This window comes from Apis florea, unplaced genomic scaffold (genome assembly GCF_048593485.1).
Source record: "Apis florea isolate Af1SG1 unplaced genomic scaffold, ASM4859348v1 contig_2492_pilon, whole genome shotgun sequence".
Lineage (NCBI taxonomy): Eukaryota > Metazoa > Arthropoda > Insecta > Hymenoptera > Apidae > Apis > Apis florea.
The window spans coordinates 3,917,185-3,939,449 of NW_028256593.1; the positions used below are offsets into that span (position 1 = coordinate 3,917,185).

General features: G+C 30.1%; 1 protein-coding gene across 15 annotated transcripts in view; it reads left to right on the forward strand.

The window, feature by feature from the left end:
• The window catches only part of heph (polypyrimidine tract-binding protein 1 heph), a 455,618-nt gene extending 433,470 nt beyond the window's left edge, over positions 1-22,148 (forward strand). For all 15 annotated transcript variants that reach the window (XM_031916317.2, XM_086906233.1, XM_086906236.1 and 12 more), the window contains 4 exons: positions 804-896; positions 1,242-1,458; positions 1,570-1,711; positions 2,861-22,148. In XM_031916317.2, the coding sequence (XP_031772177.1) occupies positions 804-896; positions 1,242-1,458; positions 1,570-1,711; positions 2,861-2,929 (521 nt within the window). In that variant the 3' untranslated portion in view covers positions 2,930-22,148. The remainder of the gene's footprint in view (positions 1-803; positions 897-1,241; positions 1,459-1,569; positions 1,712-2,860) is intronic.
• The last annotated feature ends 117 nt before the right edge of the window (positions 22,149-22,265 follow it).

The window sequence follows — 22,265 nt, forward strand, 5'->3', positions numbered from 1 at the left end:
TATCAAAAAAAGAAACAATAATATTTTCTCTTGCAAATAATGAAATAAATTTTATCCAGTAGTAATAATAATAACAACTTATTAAAGAAAATTTAATTCAACGATTCGTAAATCAATTTTATCCGATAAAATGTTATCAATAATAAAGTTCACATTTAAATTATATTCGATCGAATATATAATTAATCGATTTTAATATCTCATGAAATTTAACGACATGTATATATGTATGATTGATTGGCTGAACCGATTGCCTATTTGCATGTCCCAGATCTTAGTCCGATCGTACCCCGATCTCGATCGATTATTATCATCGTTTATTATTGTTATTATTATTGTTATTGTTGTTATTATTATTATTACTATTATTATTATTATTATTATTATTATCATTATCATTATTATCACCATCATTATTATTATTGTTGTTATTATTATTATTATTATTATTATTTTATTTTTATTTTTATTTTTATTTTTATTATTATCAGTACTACTACTACTACTACTATTACTACTACTATTACTATTATTATTATTATTTTTACTATTATATATTAATATTATTATTATTTTATTATTATTATTATTATTTTACTATTATTGTCATTATTATTAATATTATTATTATTATTGTTGTTGTTGTTGTTGTTGTTGTTGTTATTACTATTATTATTGTTATTATTACTATTATTATTATTCTTATTATTGTCCTGTTTCTTCGACTCGATAATCTTTAGACGCCCGCGATTATTAATGATGAGGGGCTGATTAAAATGATGTGTTGCGTGTTGTGCATGTAGGCGTTTACGGGGATGTACAGCGTGTGAAGATTCTCTACAACAAGAAGGACTCGGCACTGATTCAGATGGCCGAACCGCATCAGGCGCACTTAGGTAATTGTCTTTTTTCATTTAATTTGCACTTTTTTCTTGAAATAGAGTTTTTTCTTTTTTTCTTTTTTTTTTTCCAATTTCTCTCATTGACGATCTGCAAGATATTTCGCAAATATGAATTAATGATCGATTCATAATCCAATTTTACGAAAAGATTGTCAAACTTTTTCGAACGATTCAAGTTTAAAAGTTTAAAAAAAATCTTTTTTGTTAAATGGATTGTTAAATGGATATTTTGATCGATATCAACGGTTCCATGTTATTTATTGTATAAAAAATTTATAGAAAAATTTGTTGCGATCGTTAAGAAATGTTTCGATAATTTTATTGAATTTTAAATCCTAGCACTGACGCACATGGACAAATTGCGAGTATTTGGCAAGCAGATCAAGGTAATGCTCAGCAAGCATCAGACGGTTCAGTTACCGAAAGAGGGCCAACCAGACGCTGGATTGACGAAAGATTACACCAATAGTCCTCTTCATCGGTTCAAGAAACCAGGCTCCAAGAATTATCAGAACATTTATCCACCAAGTTCCACTCTGCATTTATCAAATATTCCGTAAGCAAATTTTATCTTCTTTAATTTTCCGTAATTATTTCCAATAATAATATCGAAGTAAGTTTTATCCAATTAATACCCGAGGTATTGAAATATATTTCATGTTTTCAGTACAACTGTAACCGAAGAGGAGATCAGGGATGCATTCACCAAAAATGGCTTCACCGTGAAGGCATTCAAGTTCTTCCCGAAAGACAGAAAGATGGCGCTTATACAGATGCCAAGCATGGACGATGCCGTAGCTGCTTTGATCGTAAGTGTCCTTCCTAATATAATTTAATTTTTCTGTTATATTATTATTATTATTATTATTATTTTTTTTTTTAAATACACTTGATCTTTCTTCTCCTTATTTTGAAATTTCCAAGGATTGTTATCATATATTGGTAATAACCTAAATTCGAAATTACATAAAAGTTGATCGATTCAACGCTCGATTCATTCGAATTGTATTTGTAATTCCCGCTTTGTTTCGTGCTGAACCAGCGTTGACGAGGCTAAGGTGAATTTATAACGCGTTTATTATTTACCATGTGAAAATTCATCAGAGAGGCGTAATTAGTTTAGTCATTGGCGCCTGGCATTGTTTGCCTTTGATACAATTGAACGGAATTATAAATAACAAATCTGCATTACGCCTGCGCGAAATTAAATCGTTTTACTCGTCATAAAATAATCATTGTTCATCATTTCCCACGATTCATTCGTCCCTGTTTCTAGTTTCGTTCCAACCAAGATAATTAATCTTTTGTACATTAAATATGAATATTATCATGAGGGATTATTGAATATCTTTTCATTGTGCAATCAAATCAAAAACATATTGTAAAGGTAATGAATTATTATTATTATTATCATTGTCACTCGCTTGGAAATATAAATATGGATGATTCAACGAGAATGATAAAAAATATGATGAAAATATTCGGATTAAAAAAATTGATACTGAAGTATATATAAAAATATGTAATTCTGGAATATTATTATTGCAAATAATGTTAAAGAGATATATTTTTTTTTTATAATAAAACGGAATAATAATTATTTTCCGCGTAACAAAATAATATATATTTTTAGGGGAATTAAAATTAAATACGGAAATAAAATTCAAATATAACTTTTATTATTCGGTTCGTATGTAATTTATTTTTTAAAAAATATATATTCTTTTTCGTGTCATAATTCACACATACACAATCGTTTGATCTTCTATCTATGAAACAACTCAACAGACTAATTTACTCGTCCACCATATCTAAAATTAAAATTTAAGAAATTGATAAAATTAAGAAGAAACGCTTTTGTTAGATTAACAGTCTCAAGGGTATCCTTGATTCAAAATCACTTCTTTACTCAATCTTTCTTCTCTACCTCACTAACAAAAATTGTTCATCTATTGCAGAAAATGCACAATTACCAGTTAAGCGAGTCCAATCACCTCAGAGTGTCATTCTCGAAGAGCAACATCTAACAAGAATCACAATTAAGCAACCTGCAGAAACCGCGATCAATGAGAAGGGGACCCAAGGTGATCCAAAATTTTAAGTGAAACTCCCAATGTTAAAAGCGTTGAAAAAAAAAAAAAAACCTGTTAAAAACCAAAAACCTGTGCGGACCAAGGAAATTCGGGGTCTGGTTCGAGCCACGCAGTAGACAAGGCTTAGTGTCTACAGAGGTTATTAGGAGTAAATAATTAAACAAGAGACAAGAGATGCTACGTATTGCTCGGAGGAGGGCCTTTGAAAATGGAAATGCGGGTTTCATTGGTTAACTTCTCACAGACCAAATACAATCATAAAAATAGGCATATATACGTATTGGGCCAAAAAGTCTGAACAAACACTTACTTACAAATAAGATCTTATAGAATTGCGTTTAGGGGGCGAGCAAATATGAGCAAGGGCATCATTCCTTTTATCCCCATTAAAAGACTTTCTCCCGGCAACACGTGGTATCTGTACTTTCACATAATTTGCAAACACCCACGCAAACACGGACAAACCATCGCACACTATGTTATACACCCTGCATTACATCTTCAGACATCCCCAAACACACTGAAACACACTCAATCAAGCAAACTTCAATATAATACATAATATATATATATATTTGATATATCGCAATGTAACAGGTGTGTCCAAAAGTGCGCAGCGGCTACATCCCAATAATCTATATTTTATTAATAACTGATAAGGACTTAGGATTATCGACGTTAACGGTTTATGGTAATCGAGAGCTAGAGCAGAGAGAAGAAGAAAAAAAAAAAAAAAAAGATTAATCTATTACGAATCTGTCGTGACACACGCGGTACATATACATATATATATATATAAATTATATAAAATTAGAGACACGATGATCTGAGCACGACGAACCGAAAAAAAGAACGAAAGAGAAAGAGAGATAGAGAACTCGTGAACACGAGAGAGACAGAGTGAATGGAAGCGAGCGAATGAGCACAATCCAGGGAATATCCGAGAGATATAAGTATGATGATAATATTGTATGCGTGTAATCCTCCTGTTGAAAGTTCAGGACTTTAACGTAGATATGCCGGTGGTTTGTATGCCTAATCGGGGCCTTAGGCGTCGTTCACACCACAATTCAAGGGAACCAGCTGTTTATTCGATTATTCTTCTTCGCCCACAATTGAACAAAAACGAAAAAGAAAAAGAAAAAAAAAAAAGAGAAGAAGGAGAGAATGATAGGGGAAGAAAGGGACGATATTTCACTGCTATTCGAGCAAGCTTTTCTCCACGATGGCTGTTACACGAATTAAATTAAATGACGATGAAAAGAGGATCACTATATATATATATATATAAATAACCAATTTAGCAAGAAGAAATAGAGAATCGTTGAAGAGATCGTTGGACCGATTCGAAAGTATGTCTATCTCAAATGTGAGTGATCTTCTTCTGCGTCTCTTCTCCACTTCTATGATTTTTAAAAAAAAAATTTCTCTGTCGACAACATATCATTGTGCTTTTCCTTCGAAAAGACACGCATCGTGCTTTGGGTATCGATCCAACGTTTTCTCTTTTGTTTTCTTTTTTTTCTTTTTTTTTTTTTTTTTTTTTCGTTCGTTTTCCAAGAGGTATAGTGATGCCTCGAATTAGATTTCGATCAGGATAGCGACTTGGTGTGCCTGTTGAGTGATTCTGTAATCTTCTTGCCTGCTTTTCTCTTCCACGGTCGCTGTAATTGACGTTAAAAAGGGAAGAAACGTTTGATAGAATATCGGTTTTCCGACAAACATCGGTTAACCGAACTTCTATCCGGTCTATCGTTAATTGGTCGTTACGACCGTAACGTCGAACAATAATTGCCAAAACGCGACGAAAAAGAAAAAGGAAAAAAAATAGGAAAACGAAAAAAAAAAGAGAGAGAGAAGGGTATATATAAAAGTAAGCACACAACTGTAGGGAAGAGAAAGCGGAAACTGAGCCTAATTAATTAAACGCGAAGAGTTTTCTCGACGACCCCATCGAATTTCGAAAAAAAAAAAAAAAAAGAAAAAAGAATAGAAAAAAAAAAAATGAAAAAAAAAAAAAAGAAAATAGAGAGAAAGTAACGATCTCGATGATCCTTGCTTTGGGAGAGGAGCGTTCAGTCGTGAGACACAGAGCATTAAAGAATTATCTAAGATTAGCTGTTAAGTGGACGAAACAAAAAAGGTGAAAGATTTAAAAAGAATAAAAAAACAAAAACGTGACACAACATATGACACAGGTGACAAGATACAAGGAAACAAGATACGCATACACGTGCATAAACATTTTACATTTAAACGTTCACACACGACGTAGCGTGTTAGACTATCGTGTAGTAGTCCCCTTATCCCCTACCCCTTTCTAATTAAGCCTCCAGATCTTAACGAGTACTATTACGTATAGTTGAACTCGACAATCACTCGACTCTCTGTATTGATAATTCTCGAGGGGAGGAAACAAAAGAGGATAAGGAAAAAAAAAAAAAAAGAAGGAAAGATAGAAAGGAAAAGCAAGAGTGGAAAGGAAAAAAAAAAAAAAAAATAAAGGAATAAAAAAAAAAAAGAAAAAAGGGTATCCCTGAGTCGTTGGAAAAAGCTGCTACTATTCTTGAGAAAATTGTTATTTCAAGTATCTGCTAGGATTTTTTCGAGTTCACTATCTATTTCTACTTCTTTTTCCTTCTTCGAACAACATTCTTCTCGCCTTTCTCAACGTCACTTTATAGGAAAGTGGGAATTCTCTTTCGTTGCGCCACTTTTTTACGTTCCTTTCTGTGAGAGTTTCTCTTTTGAATTTGACCCTTTTCTTATTTTCTTAGAAGTTCTTCCAATCTTTCTACAATTGTCAATTGAGAATGGAAAATAGTATTGTGCGATCAGACCTCAAGTCAATAAGAAGAAGAATTTTTCTGAATGGAAATGAGCGAATATAGCGAAATGTTAAGCTAATAATAGAATGCGTTTTATATATATATTAAAAAAAAAAAAAAGAAAAAAAGAAAAAAAAAAGGACAAAAAGTGTGGAGATGTATGGAATATATCCTCTTCACGTGTTTAAAAGTTTTATCAAAATGAAAGAATAGAAGGGAAGAAATAGAATAGATCGTGTAAGAGATTTTTTTTTTTCTTTTTCACGTGGAAGATATAATCTTTATACGATAATACGAATTTCCGTTTGCAAGAAAAGTGACAAATGAACGGAACAAACTGCATCCTTTCCAAAGAAAGTGAAGAAAAATAAGAATCACGATCAAAATCAAAAATATAAAAATGACATTAAAAAATGAAGGAATTAATTATTTCTAATTCGATCGGAAGAACTTCTAATCCTTGCTTAGTGAGAAGAGAAAAGTGATTTAATAAGGAAGAGAAATATATCGAGTAAAATATCGATTGAAAATCTTTTTTCGTTCGAAACAGAATTTTGCTAGAATTGTTATCAAAAGTATCACGAGAGAGACGATCAAGGGAATCGGAATCGTGGGCCAGGAATTGCGTTGCAAGTCACAATCAGCTCGCGAGACAAATCAATTTTTGCTTTTTTCTACACGGAGATATATACACGTAGTAAGATACCGCGATGGATTATTCGCGATTTGTCCGAGCGAGCGCTTTTAAAGGTTAAGCTGTTTCATAGTAAGTTTGTCGTTAGGGGAAATCGGTTGTGTCACCCAGAAGACCCGGGATGATTAGTGATCGATGTCCGCTGGACGAGGCAGAGGCAACCCAGAGACTCGTTTTCTCGTCGATCGATCGTCGTCGAATCGAATGTGTCGTTTTTTTTTTTTTTTTTTTTTTTTTTTGTCTCTAAGAAAAATCGATTTTTTTATTCCTTTTTAACCCTGTATCTCTAGCTTCTTATTCGAATGTAAACCACCCTCCTAAGAGCTGATCCAACTCTGGTGTCCGTAAACACCATAGAAGTAGATTTTTTAACGGTCGCGGAATACCTATCTTTTTTAGACGTCCGAAAATTGCAAACGGAAACAATGGATCGTTTTTGAGATTTGAAGGATTGAAATTTTTCGATCAGATATGGAAATGGAAGTTTGAGTGATTACTGAGTGCCGGTAGACCCGTTCCAGATGTTATGTTTTACAAAAAATATGATTTTTTTTAAACCGAAAATAAAAATTCAGCCTTTTAATCGAGTTGATAATTTCTTTTTTTGTTTTATCATTTTTGTTTGACACAGTGGAAAAATTGAAAAATTTTATTTCTCTTATATTTATATTCGAGTAAAGTGTTTTTAAATATAGATTTTCACTCATGAAGGGAAACAATGTTTTTAATCTTCCATTCTTTTTCATCGTGTTAAAGAAGTAATGAAAAAAAAAAAAAAAAAAATCGTATCACGTTACAAATTTCTGTATCTTGATTTCTTTCGAAATTTTCGAAAAGATCTCTGGAAGGGTCTCAAGAAACTCAAGAAAATTCACTTTCCATCTCGAGTCGAGTAAATTCCCAAACTCGTAAACTATTAAAAAAAAAAAAAAAAAAAAAAAAGAAAAAAAAAGGAAAAGTAATATAAATCGAAATTTATATTTAACGAGGTTGAACAACTCACGACAATCATTTTATATTTAAAACTTAGACTTTCAGAGCCTTAGAAAACTTTCAGAAGAAACTTCGAGGAACGAGTTACCCAGCATTAATAGCCAATAAAAACTTTAATAAAAACTTAGAATCCTTAAGAAACTGTTAAAATCCAAAAAAAAAAAAAAAAAAAAAAGGAGAAACAACAAGAAGATAAAATATCGAACCAATATAATAGATTAAAGTAAAGAAGAAGAAAAAAAAAAAGAAAGAAACTATACGAACTATATATATATATATATAATTAATTAATTAGAACACAATTAGTTCGACGACGATCGATAATCTCCGCGAAGCATTTAAGTACCTATACACTTTTGCGCTCGCACCTTCACGTTTCTTCGCATTTAAATACACGATACACAAGTACATATAAGTATATACATTACACCTGACCATCTACAAGAGACGCACACACCCATATCATCACGATCGAATTTATAGAATAAATCGACACGGTGTATGGGACACGTTTTACGATCGCTCTTCCACGTGTCTTCTTTCGACACGACACGATTTATTATTATTATTATTATTATTATTATTATTATTATTATTATTATTATTATTATTATTATTATTATTATTATACACGATTTACTATTTACGATTTTTATACCTCGATTACCGAACGGAGCCATCCCCGCACACGTACAGACACGAACACTAACAATACGCCCCATACGAAAGTATTTTTTGAATCGCGCGCGATTTACGCGACCCGGAAGTGGAGGAACGACTTTTCTTTCGAGCGCTCTCTCCCTTGCCGCTTGCCGAATTTTTTTATAGAGGGGGGGAGGGAAAAAAAAAAGGGAGAAGAGATAGGAAATACCGATTGGAGGTTGAACAATTTAGGGAGCAAAGAGAGAAAGAGAGAGAGAGAGAGAGAGAGAGAAATATTATTATAGAAATTGACGTTTGTGAGATATGTAAAATTATGGTTTTTTTGAAGGAAGAAAGAAGGAAAAGTGAGAAATGACGAAACCACTTCCGGGTCACGGTTTTTCGACGTCTTTCACGCGTTCAACGACGCGAGTATTTCCCACCATTTATCTAAAGGTGCATATTGTCGCGTAGGTTTCTTGACTTCCGGTATTATCCATGCGTTGCGTTCAACGTCGCTTCTGAACACATATATATATATATATGTATATATATATATATACATATATATATATATTTTTATTTTTCACTTCTTAATGACGTTCATTTCTTTTCTTTTCTTTTCTTTTCTTTTTTTTTATTATTATTATTTTTTTTTTTTTAAGATAATTAATCTATTTAGCCTATTTTTTTAATCGTCCGACAAACACACGTATACACTACCATACGACTTGTCGTTGCTACTATTAATTAATCCTCACCTCCCCCCCCCCCCCCCGCGCCCCTTTAATCGTTACGCATTCGTTTTTATTACTATTATAATTATTACTATTAATATCACTATCTATCTATCTATCTATCTACGATTATTATTATTATTAATTCTAGTGCTAATTACTCATTTAATTACTTTTTAACATTGTCATTAATTATTCCCTAGTTCGTATCTTCTACTACTATTTACTATATACTATCTACTATTACTATTTACTATTACTATTACTATTACTTATGCCACTATATAATTTTTCTTTTTTGTTTTTTTTCTTCCTCTTTTTTTTTTTTTTTTTTTTTTTTTTTTACTTTAATATTTTTAATTTTCTAACTATTAGACTGTATCGGTTAAATGCGACGCACGAGCTTAGTTTTTTTTTTTTTTTTTACTGAGCGAACAAGAATGAGAAAGAATACGAAATGTAGAAGTGTATTATTAGTTACAAACGAAAAAGAGAAAAAAAAAGAAAATAAAATGAAATAAAGAAATGATAAGGAATACACACACATATACACGTAACATGTAAACGAATACACAAATCTGTGTACACACGGACACGTGAAACGATTTTTTTTTCTTGTAAGATCGAGCGTTCTCGATTGGTTCAGTTCTTCTTAAGCAAAATGAAAAGAGAAAAAAAAAAAAAAAAGAAAATGAAAAAAAAAAGGTCTCGAAGAAAAAGTCTCGAATATTTTTTAGTTGTTAGTAGGCTCACCAATCACACTTCATCTTTCCTTTTTCTCGATTTTTTTTCGGCGCTACGATTTCCCCCCTTCTCCCTTTTTTTGATTTTCTGTCTCCAACATCTCATATCCTCTCACCGTTTCGAGTTTCTCTTCTCTATTCTAATTCTATCTTCTATTTCTAATTCTATTATTATAATTATCGTTATTATTCGCTATACTTATTGTATTATCTTATATTGCTTATAACTTCTCTTGTAATCACGCTGTTCTCACTTTCTCTGTCTTTCTCATTTTTCTCTGCCTTCTCTGCTCTCTCCTCTCTCTCTCTCTCTCTCTCTCTCTCTCTCTCTCTCTCTCTCTCTCTCTCTTTCTGTTTCTCTCATACTCTCTTGCTATCTTAATATACGTGCATCGTATATCTTTATACTTCTTATTCTTATCACTATTACTTTTATTATATCGTCTTTACTATTACGATTATTATACTACTATTATTATTGCGGCTGTATGACTATTCTTATGACTATGACTTATATTATCTATACTATCACTATATCTACAATAACTACCACTACTATTACTACTACTACTATTCACTGTAACTATTACTATTACTATCTATTGCTATTACTATTACTATCTATTACTATTATATATTGCACCTATCACTTATAACTATTACTATTACTATAACTACCACTATATCTATCACTATTGCTATTAACACTACATACTACTATCATCTACGATTATTATTATAACTATCACTACTTCTATCTATTACTATTACCATCTATCATTATTACTATGATAAAACTAATACTACTATAATTTCATACTTATATTATCTCTATTGCTATTATTACTATCATTACATCTATCATCTATGACTATTATTATTATTATATTTATTATTATTACTACTGTAATTGCCACTACATATTATTACTATTGCTGTATCTATCGTCTATGATTACTGTTACTACTATCTATCTACTATTGCTACTACTACTACTACTACTACATCTATCACTATAACTATTGCTATTATTACTACTACAACTATATCTTATACTTTATCTGTATTCTATCTACTGTTACTACTATTAGTAGCGCTCTATTAACTTCGTCTGTGGTAACCACCCCTAATATATTTTCGTTGAAAGAATTTACTTCGGGTACGCAAATTAAATATTCTCATATCAAGTCTCAAATTCGACGTTCTCGAAGTTGTCTTAATTTTTTACGTAATCAATCTGAATAAAAAAAAAAAAAAAAGTTTACGAAAAATTTAGGCCACCTCGAGAACGTGATCCCCCAACCACAAATATTGGAAATTCGAAAAATCTCTTTAAATTAGTTTTTCTAAATAAAAACTAAAAAAGTTTAATCGAAATTAAATTAAAATAGAAAAATTTTTTGCCGAATAACAGAGAGAAAATAATCTCTTTAATCGGAAGAAAGAAATAATCTTTCAAAGAAGTCAATTTTTCGTGAAAAACCCTTTGCCATCCCCAAGTTCAATTCCTCCCCATCAGTGGCCTCGAACGAGTATTACTTTCGAAGAATACTTATCTGTAAACCCCTGGGAACATTTATATCGAAATATAGAGAGCGATAATTGGATGGAGGGAGGCAAAGGGGTGAGAATGGTCGACCAAGCGAAGGGGTGGTTTTCTCTGGCAACTGATTCGGTGTTCCCTTGCCTGTTCGTTTTTTTCCCCCTCCTCCTGTCACCGCTACAATCATCGATTGTAAGGAATCACCGTTTTCTTTTTTTTTTCTCTCTTTTTCTCTGTCACTTCCTGTTTCCCTCTCGATACAGTATATACAGCGTGTGACTGTGTATACACGAATATGACATATCTTAATTTTTAATTTTTGATTCTCGATTCACACCGTGTTCTTCGTCAGTGATTACGCAAGTTTCAGTTTCGACACTTTTTTTTCCACCCCTCCATTCACACACCCTCCCCCCCCCTCATCCCCATCCCATCCCATCATCCTATTCGTGATTTTCTCGTCTTGGAAAATGAAACGAGAACTCAGTAATCGAGTGAAGGAAGGGAAGTAAAAGTCTTTATATGATAAAGAATATAAAAGGAAAAAAAGAAAAAAAAAAAAAGAGAGAGAAATACAAAAAAGAATTAAACGCGATAAAGATATATATATATATATGCACGATGAGGAAATATGATTTACTAGCGAGCGGGTAATTTACGTATACAAAATATAGCCGATTTGTCAAGAGAAAGAAAAAAAAAAAAAAAAAAAGCAACAATGAATGAAAAGATAAATAAACCTGTCCGTTTTTTGTGTTCTTTCTGTGTATCCAGCTACTACCTTCTCCTTTTTTTTCTATACTCGAACTATTTTTTAACTTTTATTCGAAGCGTGAGGAGTTTCTGTAAATTTCGCCTCGTTTCTTGCATTGTTATCATTTTGGAGAATAAAAAAATGATTCGTATTCGTCGATTATTCGGAAAATTTTGCGAAAAACTGCGAAAGTTAATCAATTTTTAAACTCGAATTTTCGAAACAAGAAAAATTCCCATAATTTTTAATCTAGAGATGTATATTTTTTTTGCAGTAAAAAAAGGAAAAAAAAATTTACCTCAAATATTCATTTCAACTTAAAGAGGCGTTTTTTAAAGAAGCTTCTTACACGTTCGATCACTTTTCACTTCACTAATTGTCCATGCTAATTCTATTTCAATTTTTTTTAATTTCTTTTTTTTTTTTTTTTTTTTTTTTTTTTTTAGATCGAACGTCACGAACGGTCAATTAATCATTCGCGACGTTCCATTTATACGCATTTTTCCGTTTTTTTTAACGGAATGAACGAAGAAAGATGGCATCGAAACAACGTATCGGAATTTTTTTCTCTTGCAATTTAAATTTATTTCATTTATCGTCTCTCATTTAACGTTTTCTCTCTAACAATATCATCTTTCTTCTTGAGAACCTTGACGACACGCTGTTCTGTCTCTGTCTTTTCTGTCTATCTTCAAGATCAGAGTTGGGCAATCTTATTTTTATTATCGGCAATTAGATAGTGAAAAAGTGGAATTGTATTGCATTATGTTGTTCGTGTTGCTAAGAAGGAATGTTAATAGATTTGTTAGAAGTTAAGTGAATTAGACATTAGTTTAATTTAAAATTGGAGAAAAAAAAATATATACTTAATCGGTAATAATTGTAAATGTTAAGATAATAATTCGTGATCGTAGATCTTGTTCCAATTTTTATTATTATTTAAGGGTATGAATAATTTGAATAATAATTATCTTGAGCATTTAATGCGTCAATGTAATTAAGTAATAATAATAATAATAGATAAGTTGGATAAGAATATAATTTAATCGATAATATTAATGAATTAAATTATATAAATTTAAATGTAATAATAATATTGAAGAATTAAAAAAATATTGCATAAATATAATTTAATAAAATAATAAAAAAATTTAAAATCATATAAATCTTTATTGGAAATGGAGATAATTCTGATCGGAGGTAAAAATTCTTGGACCAAAATATTTAAATATAAACAAAAATCAAAGCAAGCTTCTTAGAAAAGTATTTGCGCTATCAAAAAATTTATCTGAAATTAAAAATTACGTCGGGGAATATTTTAAATAGAAAAACTATCGAATTTTTTAAAAAACGTATAGATTTTCTCACAGAATAATTAAAATGGACAATTTTTATTTTCCTAGAAAATAATTTTAGATTTAATTTATAGCCAATGGTACCAATCACAAAACGTATCAAATTCAAACGAAATCCAATTAAACCAACAACTCGAAAAGCAGCACAAACAACAAATTAAAAAAAAAGAAAAAAAAAACGAGGAGAAAAAATTCGCTAAACTCTGTCTTCAAACAGGCTAAACTCATCGTTTTCCAAATCCAATCAAGCACTGCTCAGTTCTGCATCCGAATCTCTCTAACCCCCCACCCCCGAAAATTCTTCTTCGGGATCGAGCAGCACAAGGCCACATTTTCGAATGAATTCACCTCGAAGCAACTTGCAATTTGCAGGTCTTGAATTTTTATGAAACTCCTTGAAACTTTTTTTTTTTAATGCCAAAAAAGAAAGGAGAAAAAAAAAGTAAAAAAGAAAAAAAAAAGAAGGCACAGGCCATACGTTTTTAAACGAATTCGTTACGAGTCCGTTTGTACAAGTTTTCAAATGGCCAAAGGCGGAAAGACTTTTTAAAAAAAAAAAAAAAAAAAAAAAAAAAAAGATATTTACGAATGGAAACGAAAACACGTGTGTTTATTCAAATTCCACCATTTAAGTATCTTTTTATTTGCTCGATAACGTTTCATCGCTAGTTGTTAACACATTATGTGCAGTATTTATTTCGTAATCATTATTATTTTATTTTATAACTTATTTTAAGGATTGACGAATGATTTAAGGATTTGGTAAACGATTTGATCCATTGAAAGTGGATAATCGAGTCTCGTAGAAATTGAAACGGATTGACAGGTTTTGAAGACTGAGAAACGAAGATCGGTTGAGAAAAATCTGATTTAGAATAAAATTTTTTAAAATTTATCATTATTTGTTACAGTTGAAAATTCTTATTCTAAGTTTCATACAATGTTAAAAACTTTATAGTTGTGAGTATATATAGCTTAGAGTGATTAATAATTTGATTAATTATTATTTCGATATCGTTAATGGTAGTTGTATAAAAGAAAGATTTCACTTAATAGTGTTTTATAATTTCAATATACTCATATATGTAGCTCTATGTCTATCTGTATACTGTAATATCTATCTTGTACTAATTAATCTCGATGTATATACATTTATCTCGTTCCTTTTTTTTCTATTTTTTGAAAATTTTCATTCTCCAGCATGAACTCTGTCGTGAAAAGAAAACGAGACATAAAAATGAAGAAGAAAAAGAAGGGAAACTGCTTCATGGACTTCGTCGTTTCATCAGAATAATAATAATAATAATAATTTTTTCATTATTTATTTTAGAACAAGAAAATTAAATGTGTTAATAGAAAGAAAAGTAAGATATTCGTGAATATGTTGATTTTCTTTTTTTATTTTAAGTATTTCTTATTCTTTTTACACATATATTTTCAAATAATTTAATTGTTCGTATGAAATTGAGGAATTATCCACTCGAGCCTTTGAACTTTTAGACCCTTCGCTTTTCTTTCCACTTTTCTTAACAGCGTGTTCGCGCCTTTTCTGTTTCCACTAACTTTTCTTCCAGCTCAAAAACCGATCATCGACCATTTCACTACTCTACTGCCTATCGTCGTCTTCCTCCTCTTCGTCAACTTATGAACGGCCTACTATCGCTACTACTGTCGGCACTTTATATAATTATTATGACAAAAAGGAATCAACCTTCGAAAAATTTGCAATCCTTTCACCTTGCTATCGAAAATTTCAATCTTCGCACGAACAAAATCGAATAAGATATATATTTTAAAAATTGACTTATTATTAAATATTGACACACTAGAATTTTTTTGAAGACAGATTCCATTTTGCATAAATTCCTCTATTTTTACTAATGCTGTTACTGTCACTCGAAGCTTCGACCTTCTCAGCACGTGAATATTCACTGGAGCATTTTTATTGTTGCTGTGTCATTGATGATTCGTAGTTAATTACCTTCCATCGTTCCAATAGAAAAAAATACGCAATTATCAAAATTTGAATAATATCATATCACGAAAATAATTTCCATACGTTCGCACAATCAACTTCGTCGATAATTAAAAAATTTAACCGTGCAAAAGTAGAACAAAAATTTCATCGATGTAATTAAAATTTTTCCCCCGAAACGTATTCGATAGATAGTCGAAATACCATCCTGTAAAACGCATTTTGTTTTAAGACGATATCTCAATCCGTTCCGGAGATATAAATCGTTAAAAATTTCAACTTTAATTCGGATGATAATGTAGGTCAACGACGTGACCTATATTTTTTCCTGGAAGTGACTACTCACTAGTAGTAGTAATGACTCGGCAAGTTTCATTGAGTCGCTGTTGAGTTAGCAGTCACGTGACTCAGTCTCTTATAAGTTAGTGAGTGCAAGGGAAAGATCCGAGTGTAGGAGTGAGAAAGCGATACGGCAATCGGAAAAAAATATTATTCTCTTCGAACGATGATATCTCCGGAACCAGAAGTCGAATCGAGATGAAACGAACGGCATTTTAAAGAGGAGGCTTCCTTCTTCTGATTATATTTGTTAGAGTGTTCTGCAATGATTTGTTGTTAAGTTATTCAACATTGAATTTATGGCTTTTTTAATTCACTTTAATTAAGATTTCGATTACTATTTATGTTAGTAAGAGCTTTTTACGTATATTTATTATTATTCAGGTTTTAAAATAATGTTGTTCAATTTTATCTTGTTTGTAATTATGTTACTTGATTATAAACTTTCCACTGTATAGTATTTAAATTCATAATTTTTGATTTGTTAAATATTAATTAATATTAGTTGGAATATTTGAATATATGTAAATATAATGTAATTAAAATTTATTAATGACGAAGAATGGTGAAGAAAAAATATGTTTATTGGTATTTAAAAATTATATATAATAACGATGGAATGGGAATCAAATTACGAATCAATAATGACTATTATTTCTTAATAAGATCTTTTGCATGATGCTGTCCTCTGTACACCATTATGCTAAATCATTTGAACACATGTACAAACACGAACAAATAATTTGAAAATGTATTTTACAAAATTGTTCTGTTTCACGTAATGATTAATTGCGTTTCATTTTCAATAATATAAATTTTTGTTTTTCACAAATGGAAACAGGATGGTTAAACAATCAAATCAAAACACAACAACAAAATAGAAATTTCTTCATTGTTCAATAATAATTTAATTATCGCAAAAGAAGAAATGAAAAACAGAATTTCGCACGATTTTAACGAGGCCTAAAAAAAACATTCTAAAAATATTTTTCCTACAATTCCTCGACACATTTCACGGATGTTTTTTTAATATTCGACGAAAAAACGAAAAGGAAATTAATTTGATTTTCGCGTGAAAAATGGGGTCTTGGTCGATTCTTTTTTCGGGTAAGCTTCGATTCAATCGAGGGTCCAGTGCATTGGTAAATTTCGACAAATTGATCGATTGCAAACGCGACGTATGCTATCATATATCTTATCTGTGATAAGAGGAACGTGGTACCGAAGAAATTCTCGAAATTTTGAGAAGCGTTTGCAAGATGAAAAACTTGATTGTACGTGGTGAAATCGGGGAGTATAATTAAGCGAAATACAGTAATATTGAATCTAGTGTCGTTAACGTTAATCGATAACTATGATAATAATGATAGTACTAATTATAGATAATGTTTAACATATAGGAGAATATTCGACGATAATTCCTTGTAAATGTGTATTAATAATATTAAAGAATCGTAGAGATATAGTATGTGATAATTAATTAATCTAACTTAATCTAACTTGCTAAGTTAGTATCGTAAAAAGTAGTATCTCTCCCTTATCTTTTTTCCCTTTCTTATTTCTGAAGATAAAGAAACATATTTCTTACATTAATTTTTTTTTTTTTCTAATAATGAAATAATTAAAAGAGAGAATTAATTTAACGACAGAATGGATTAATTAATTATTGCATTATAGTGTTTGTATTGCATTATTCCTAATGAGTTAGAAAAGTATACTTTTTGGATTTTGGCCGAAATTTAACAATGCACTGTTTTTGAAATATCGATTACGACTGATTGCACAATTTTGCAACACTTTGCGAGAATAGAATAGTATCGATATATTTTTCCCTCTGAATTTTCCTATTTTCTATCGATTTTCTTCCACGCTACGATGCATAAACTTCTTCGCAATATAAAAAAATTATATCACAGAAATTAGGACAATGAAGAAAGTAACGAATGATTGGAATGAGTTAGAGTGAATTTCTAAAAATTATCGTATCATATAATAAATTGACTCAAGGAATTGTAAAAATTGTATAAAATGTCATGCAATTTCTACAATCTTTCATTCAAAATTGCAAATTCTCTCTGTGTTGAATTAAATTTTTTTTTCAACAAATAGATATCTCTAAGAAATGTTCAATTTTATCACGTTTTTGCATCGTGGCTTCGAAAGAAAACGCGCGTAGTTCATTTTCTCACTCTAATTGCATGTTCCACGAGAATTTTCTAAAAAAAAAAAAAAAGTTTCTCATTTTTTTCGTAGAAAAAATACCCAACTGTGTGTATACAGAGAGCGAAAAATAACTTTAAAAAAAAAAAAAATCTCGATAAAGACTTGTATCTTTCCGAGAAAATGAAAGCTGTTAGCGTGAATGATGAACGAAGAAAGAGAGAATGATCGTTCTATTTCTATATCGAAAAAAAAAAAAAGTCGTCTCTTACGAGACGTGTACGTCTGAACACTATAATATAGGGACATAAAAGTCAATTGCCCGTAATTTATCGTGTAACGTCGGATAATTCGTCGCTGATACTAATTAGTCGACGTAAGATTATTCGATACTCGCAACAGTATTGTGTAGATATAAGATTAACGATGCTACGAGAGTCAATGCTGGATGTTCTTCGAGAAAAAAAAAAAAAAAAAAAATGTTTTTTCCGAAAAATATCACACGTCACAAATGAGAAATCATACTATATTTGATACTTGGAATAATTATTCGGTCCATGATGCATTTCAATAATTAATACTGATGATTATTTGCAATTATTTGGAATTATTAAGTGAAAATTTTTAATTTTTAAAAAAAAAAGTTCTTGTTTAAATTCTGAATGATTTAATAAAAATGATAAAATTTTGCGATCATCCTTAAAACATTGTTAATTAAACAATAATTTATAATTTCATTTATTTGGAGCAGAGACCAAATGAAGTAATAAAAATCCATATTGTGAAAGTTATACATGTATATATATACCATATAAATATTCAAATGCCAAACTGCTAATATTATTATAGAAAATTAACAATATTAACAAATCTATTGCCAAACAATTTGTACAACATACATTATTTTATAAATTTTCATACTTTTATTTTTTTTTTTTTTTTTCATTTTCCAATGAAATTCATTTTTGTGATACATGACTTAAATAATAATTCCAAGCATTAGAGGTAAAGGAAGAAGGGAAAAAGAAATAAACCTATACAATTTTTATTGGAAGTATTACATTCAACCAGCACAGACGAAGAGCTGAATATACTCACATGGTGCATACACACCAATACACACTTACATGAGAAACACATGATACACAGGAACATATAGACATATATATTATATGAGAATTAAGAAAAGAAAAAAAAAAAAAGATTAATAAGAAACGTTGTATAATGTTTTATCGTCGCTAAGAATTAAAAATCGACGTAGTTTCGCGAATTATTAGCGTGTAATTAAAAGATTAAAAGAGGAACCGTATAAATATTTGTCGAGCCACTTCTCGTCCTGGAATAATTAATTAATTAACTCGATTCGATCAAGTAAATACTTATTCAAGTATTACGAAATCTGTTTACAATAATGGTTTTAATTCTTAAACATCGACAAATATATTTCCAAATATGTTTCATTTTTTTTTTTTTGGAAAATGGATTTTATTGAAAAATCTTCGAAAATAAAATTTTAATATAATCCGCACGAATAAATTATAAACGGCAATATTAGAATATTGTGAAAAATTCTTTTCCTTCGAACAATTTTCAAACCAAATGTTAAGAATATATCAAAAACATTTTAAATGTATGCAGAATACAATTAAAAAATAATATTCTCAAAGAAACTTCGATGATCGATCGGGGGCATCGTGAGAAGGACGAAAAGTGGCTTAGTGTGAATTCTTTTGTTAACGTTTCAAGAGAATACCGCCCACGTTACTAAAAAAAAAAAAAGAAAAAACAGTGAGAAAGAGAGGGAGAGAGAGATAGAGAGAGAAAGAGAGGGAGAGAGAGAGAGAGAGAGAGAGAGAGAGGTCGAAGGGTTAGATGAGCGTAAAACGACAGGGGTAGCTCAACAGTGAAAAGTTTGGGACCGAATAAAAAAAAAAAAAGAAGAAGAAGAAGAAAAGGGGGAGAAGTTGTCGAAGCATCAATATATCAAACTGTCGAGTACGTTGTAAAATTAATTGAAAAAAAATCTAGAGCTGTGCGGCAATGGAGGGGAGGACATTGAATAAAATGCTTCTCGATCCAACAGTATTTCTTTTATCCTCCGATCTCGTTCACTTGCCACGCTTTAAAAAAAAAAAAAAAAGAAAAAAAGAAAAAAAATGAATATAAACGAAAGGAAAATACTTCGAATACTTGAATTCTGTCGATCTGTTCGACAATAAAAATTCGTTTTGGATTAAATTTGTTTAACTTTGTTTAAATTTGCGAACGAAAAAATGTATAAACTGTTATCTTTGTTGAAATTGAAATTGATCTATCTCGATTGAAATTTGTTCGAAAAAAAAGAAATTGAACTCGTTTAAATGCAATTTACGAGTAAAAATTATTATTTTTAGTTTCGATGATCGTTCATTTTTCTTTTTTAATGAATACTATTAAAAATGGATTTTTTCTTTTATATATAGAAAATGCAAAGTGATATAAACGTGATATAATTTAACAAAGCTATTAAAACAAGAGGAATAAGTAATTACATATCAAGATTGAAATTATTTTTATAGCTTTGTTAAATTATTCATCAATTCTCAACACGAGAATGGAAGTAGAATCCGTTCTCTCTGATTAAATAAACAATTTCTCAATTACGAAGAAAAATAATTCGACGGTCGATGGAATTCGAAGTAAAGGATAAAAAAAAAAAAATAGATAAATAAAAGAAGAGAAAATTAGAAATATAATTGAAGAGGGGTGGAAAGTGAAGGGTGAGGGGGGGTGTGGTGTATAAAAAAAAAAAAAAAAAACGCTAATCAGATTTAATCGCACGTGAACGTGCAGTTTTAGGACGAATATGTTATATATAAATATGAATATTATAAAAATATATATATATAAAATATATATATTAATATTTAGATTTATATTATATGTATAAGGGGATGTTGACGTATATTGCGATAACGGTAACGGCGGGGTGCGAAAACGAGTGACACAGGGGACATTCGCGTCATTTTATTACTATTATTATTATTATTCATTAACGTTACGATTATTAGTATAAGTTTATAATAAATTTTCCGTTAAATATTAATTATTATCTTCTTAATGTATCGATTATAGCGATCGAAAATTTTAACCCTCGTTAAATTACTGAGGTTTTATTAAACGCCACAAATTATTATTATTATTGATTAACATTAAGCTCGATGATCATCATGGTTAATCATAACGGTTAAGATTTGGATAGAACCGAGGTTATTAGGATCAAGATCTATCGATCGCGTTTAACGGTGTTATTCAGTATTAATCGAGGTTAGTGTGTTCCAGGGACGGAAATTCAGTTCAACCCTTTTGCTCTTCACAACATTTTTCTCGTCAACATTTGATAGTACATTTGATTGAAAAATTAATTTACGATAGGAAATAAAAATATTAAGGAAGAAAAAAATAGTTTTCTCTAATTTTGTTCAAACAATTAACTCTCTGTAATTAAAATCATTTTGCGTGTAAGTTTAGAAATATAAACAATTAAAAGTTCAGTTGTAACGATATAATAAAGTGAAAATTTAATATATTTGATAGGGGATGAAAATAATTATAGAGGGTTAATTTTCAAAATTGAAGTCGAGATTCGAATATTGCGCATAATACGTTAAAAAAAAAAAAGGGGTTGTTCTGAACGTTTCAAATAATCCCACCATATTTCCATTCCAATTTTTCATTTCTCTTTTCACATCTGTTAAAATTACTCTTAACTTCTTAAATTTCCATCATTCCTCTTTTGTTTAATTCCACTTCTCTTCGAATACTACAACCGAGCTCGAAGCTGCAAAATTATTACATATGTTACGTTAATAAGTTAAGAAATATTTATAATTGTCTAAGTCGATGTTTCATTGTTCTAATTTCCTTTTTTTTTTTTTTTTTTTTTTGCAAATCTAATCTCCATAAAAATTTGCTATCCACTGCTATCCATATCTTCGGTATGTAAATATAGGTTTTATCGTGATAAGCTTCTCATGCGATTGATGACAAGTATCGATATGTATCGTTAATTAACAAATGGCCTTTTTACGATAGTTTAAGTTTCCCTTCACAGGACGATATAATAATTATATTTGACGTATGTATTAAGATGATTCAGACGTTTTTTTTTCTTTTTTTTTTCCTTTCCTTTTTTTTTTTTTTTTTTTTTTTTTATAAGCGTGACTTTTCTAAGGGAAATGACAAATAGCGGACGACGAAGAGGACGATGGAGATGTTAGAGTTAATTTTCGATCGATATTAATTATTGACATGAATTATATGCGTCGTGTATTCCTACGTTTCATTGTCCTACGGCAGCCGGCATTATTTTGTAAAGAAGAATAAAAATAAATTGACAAATGTACAAGAATCGCACGACTGTTCATTTTTCTCTCACAAGTCACTCTCATACTTGTTAAAAATTTTAATCATAGTATTCTTTTCTTTAATCTAATAAATATTTTATTTAACAAATCATTCCCAATCT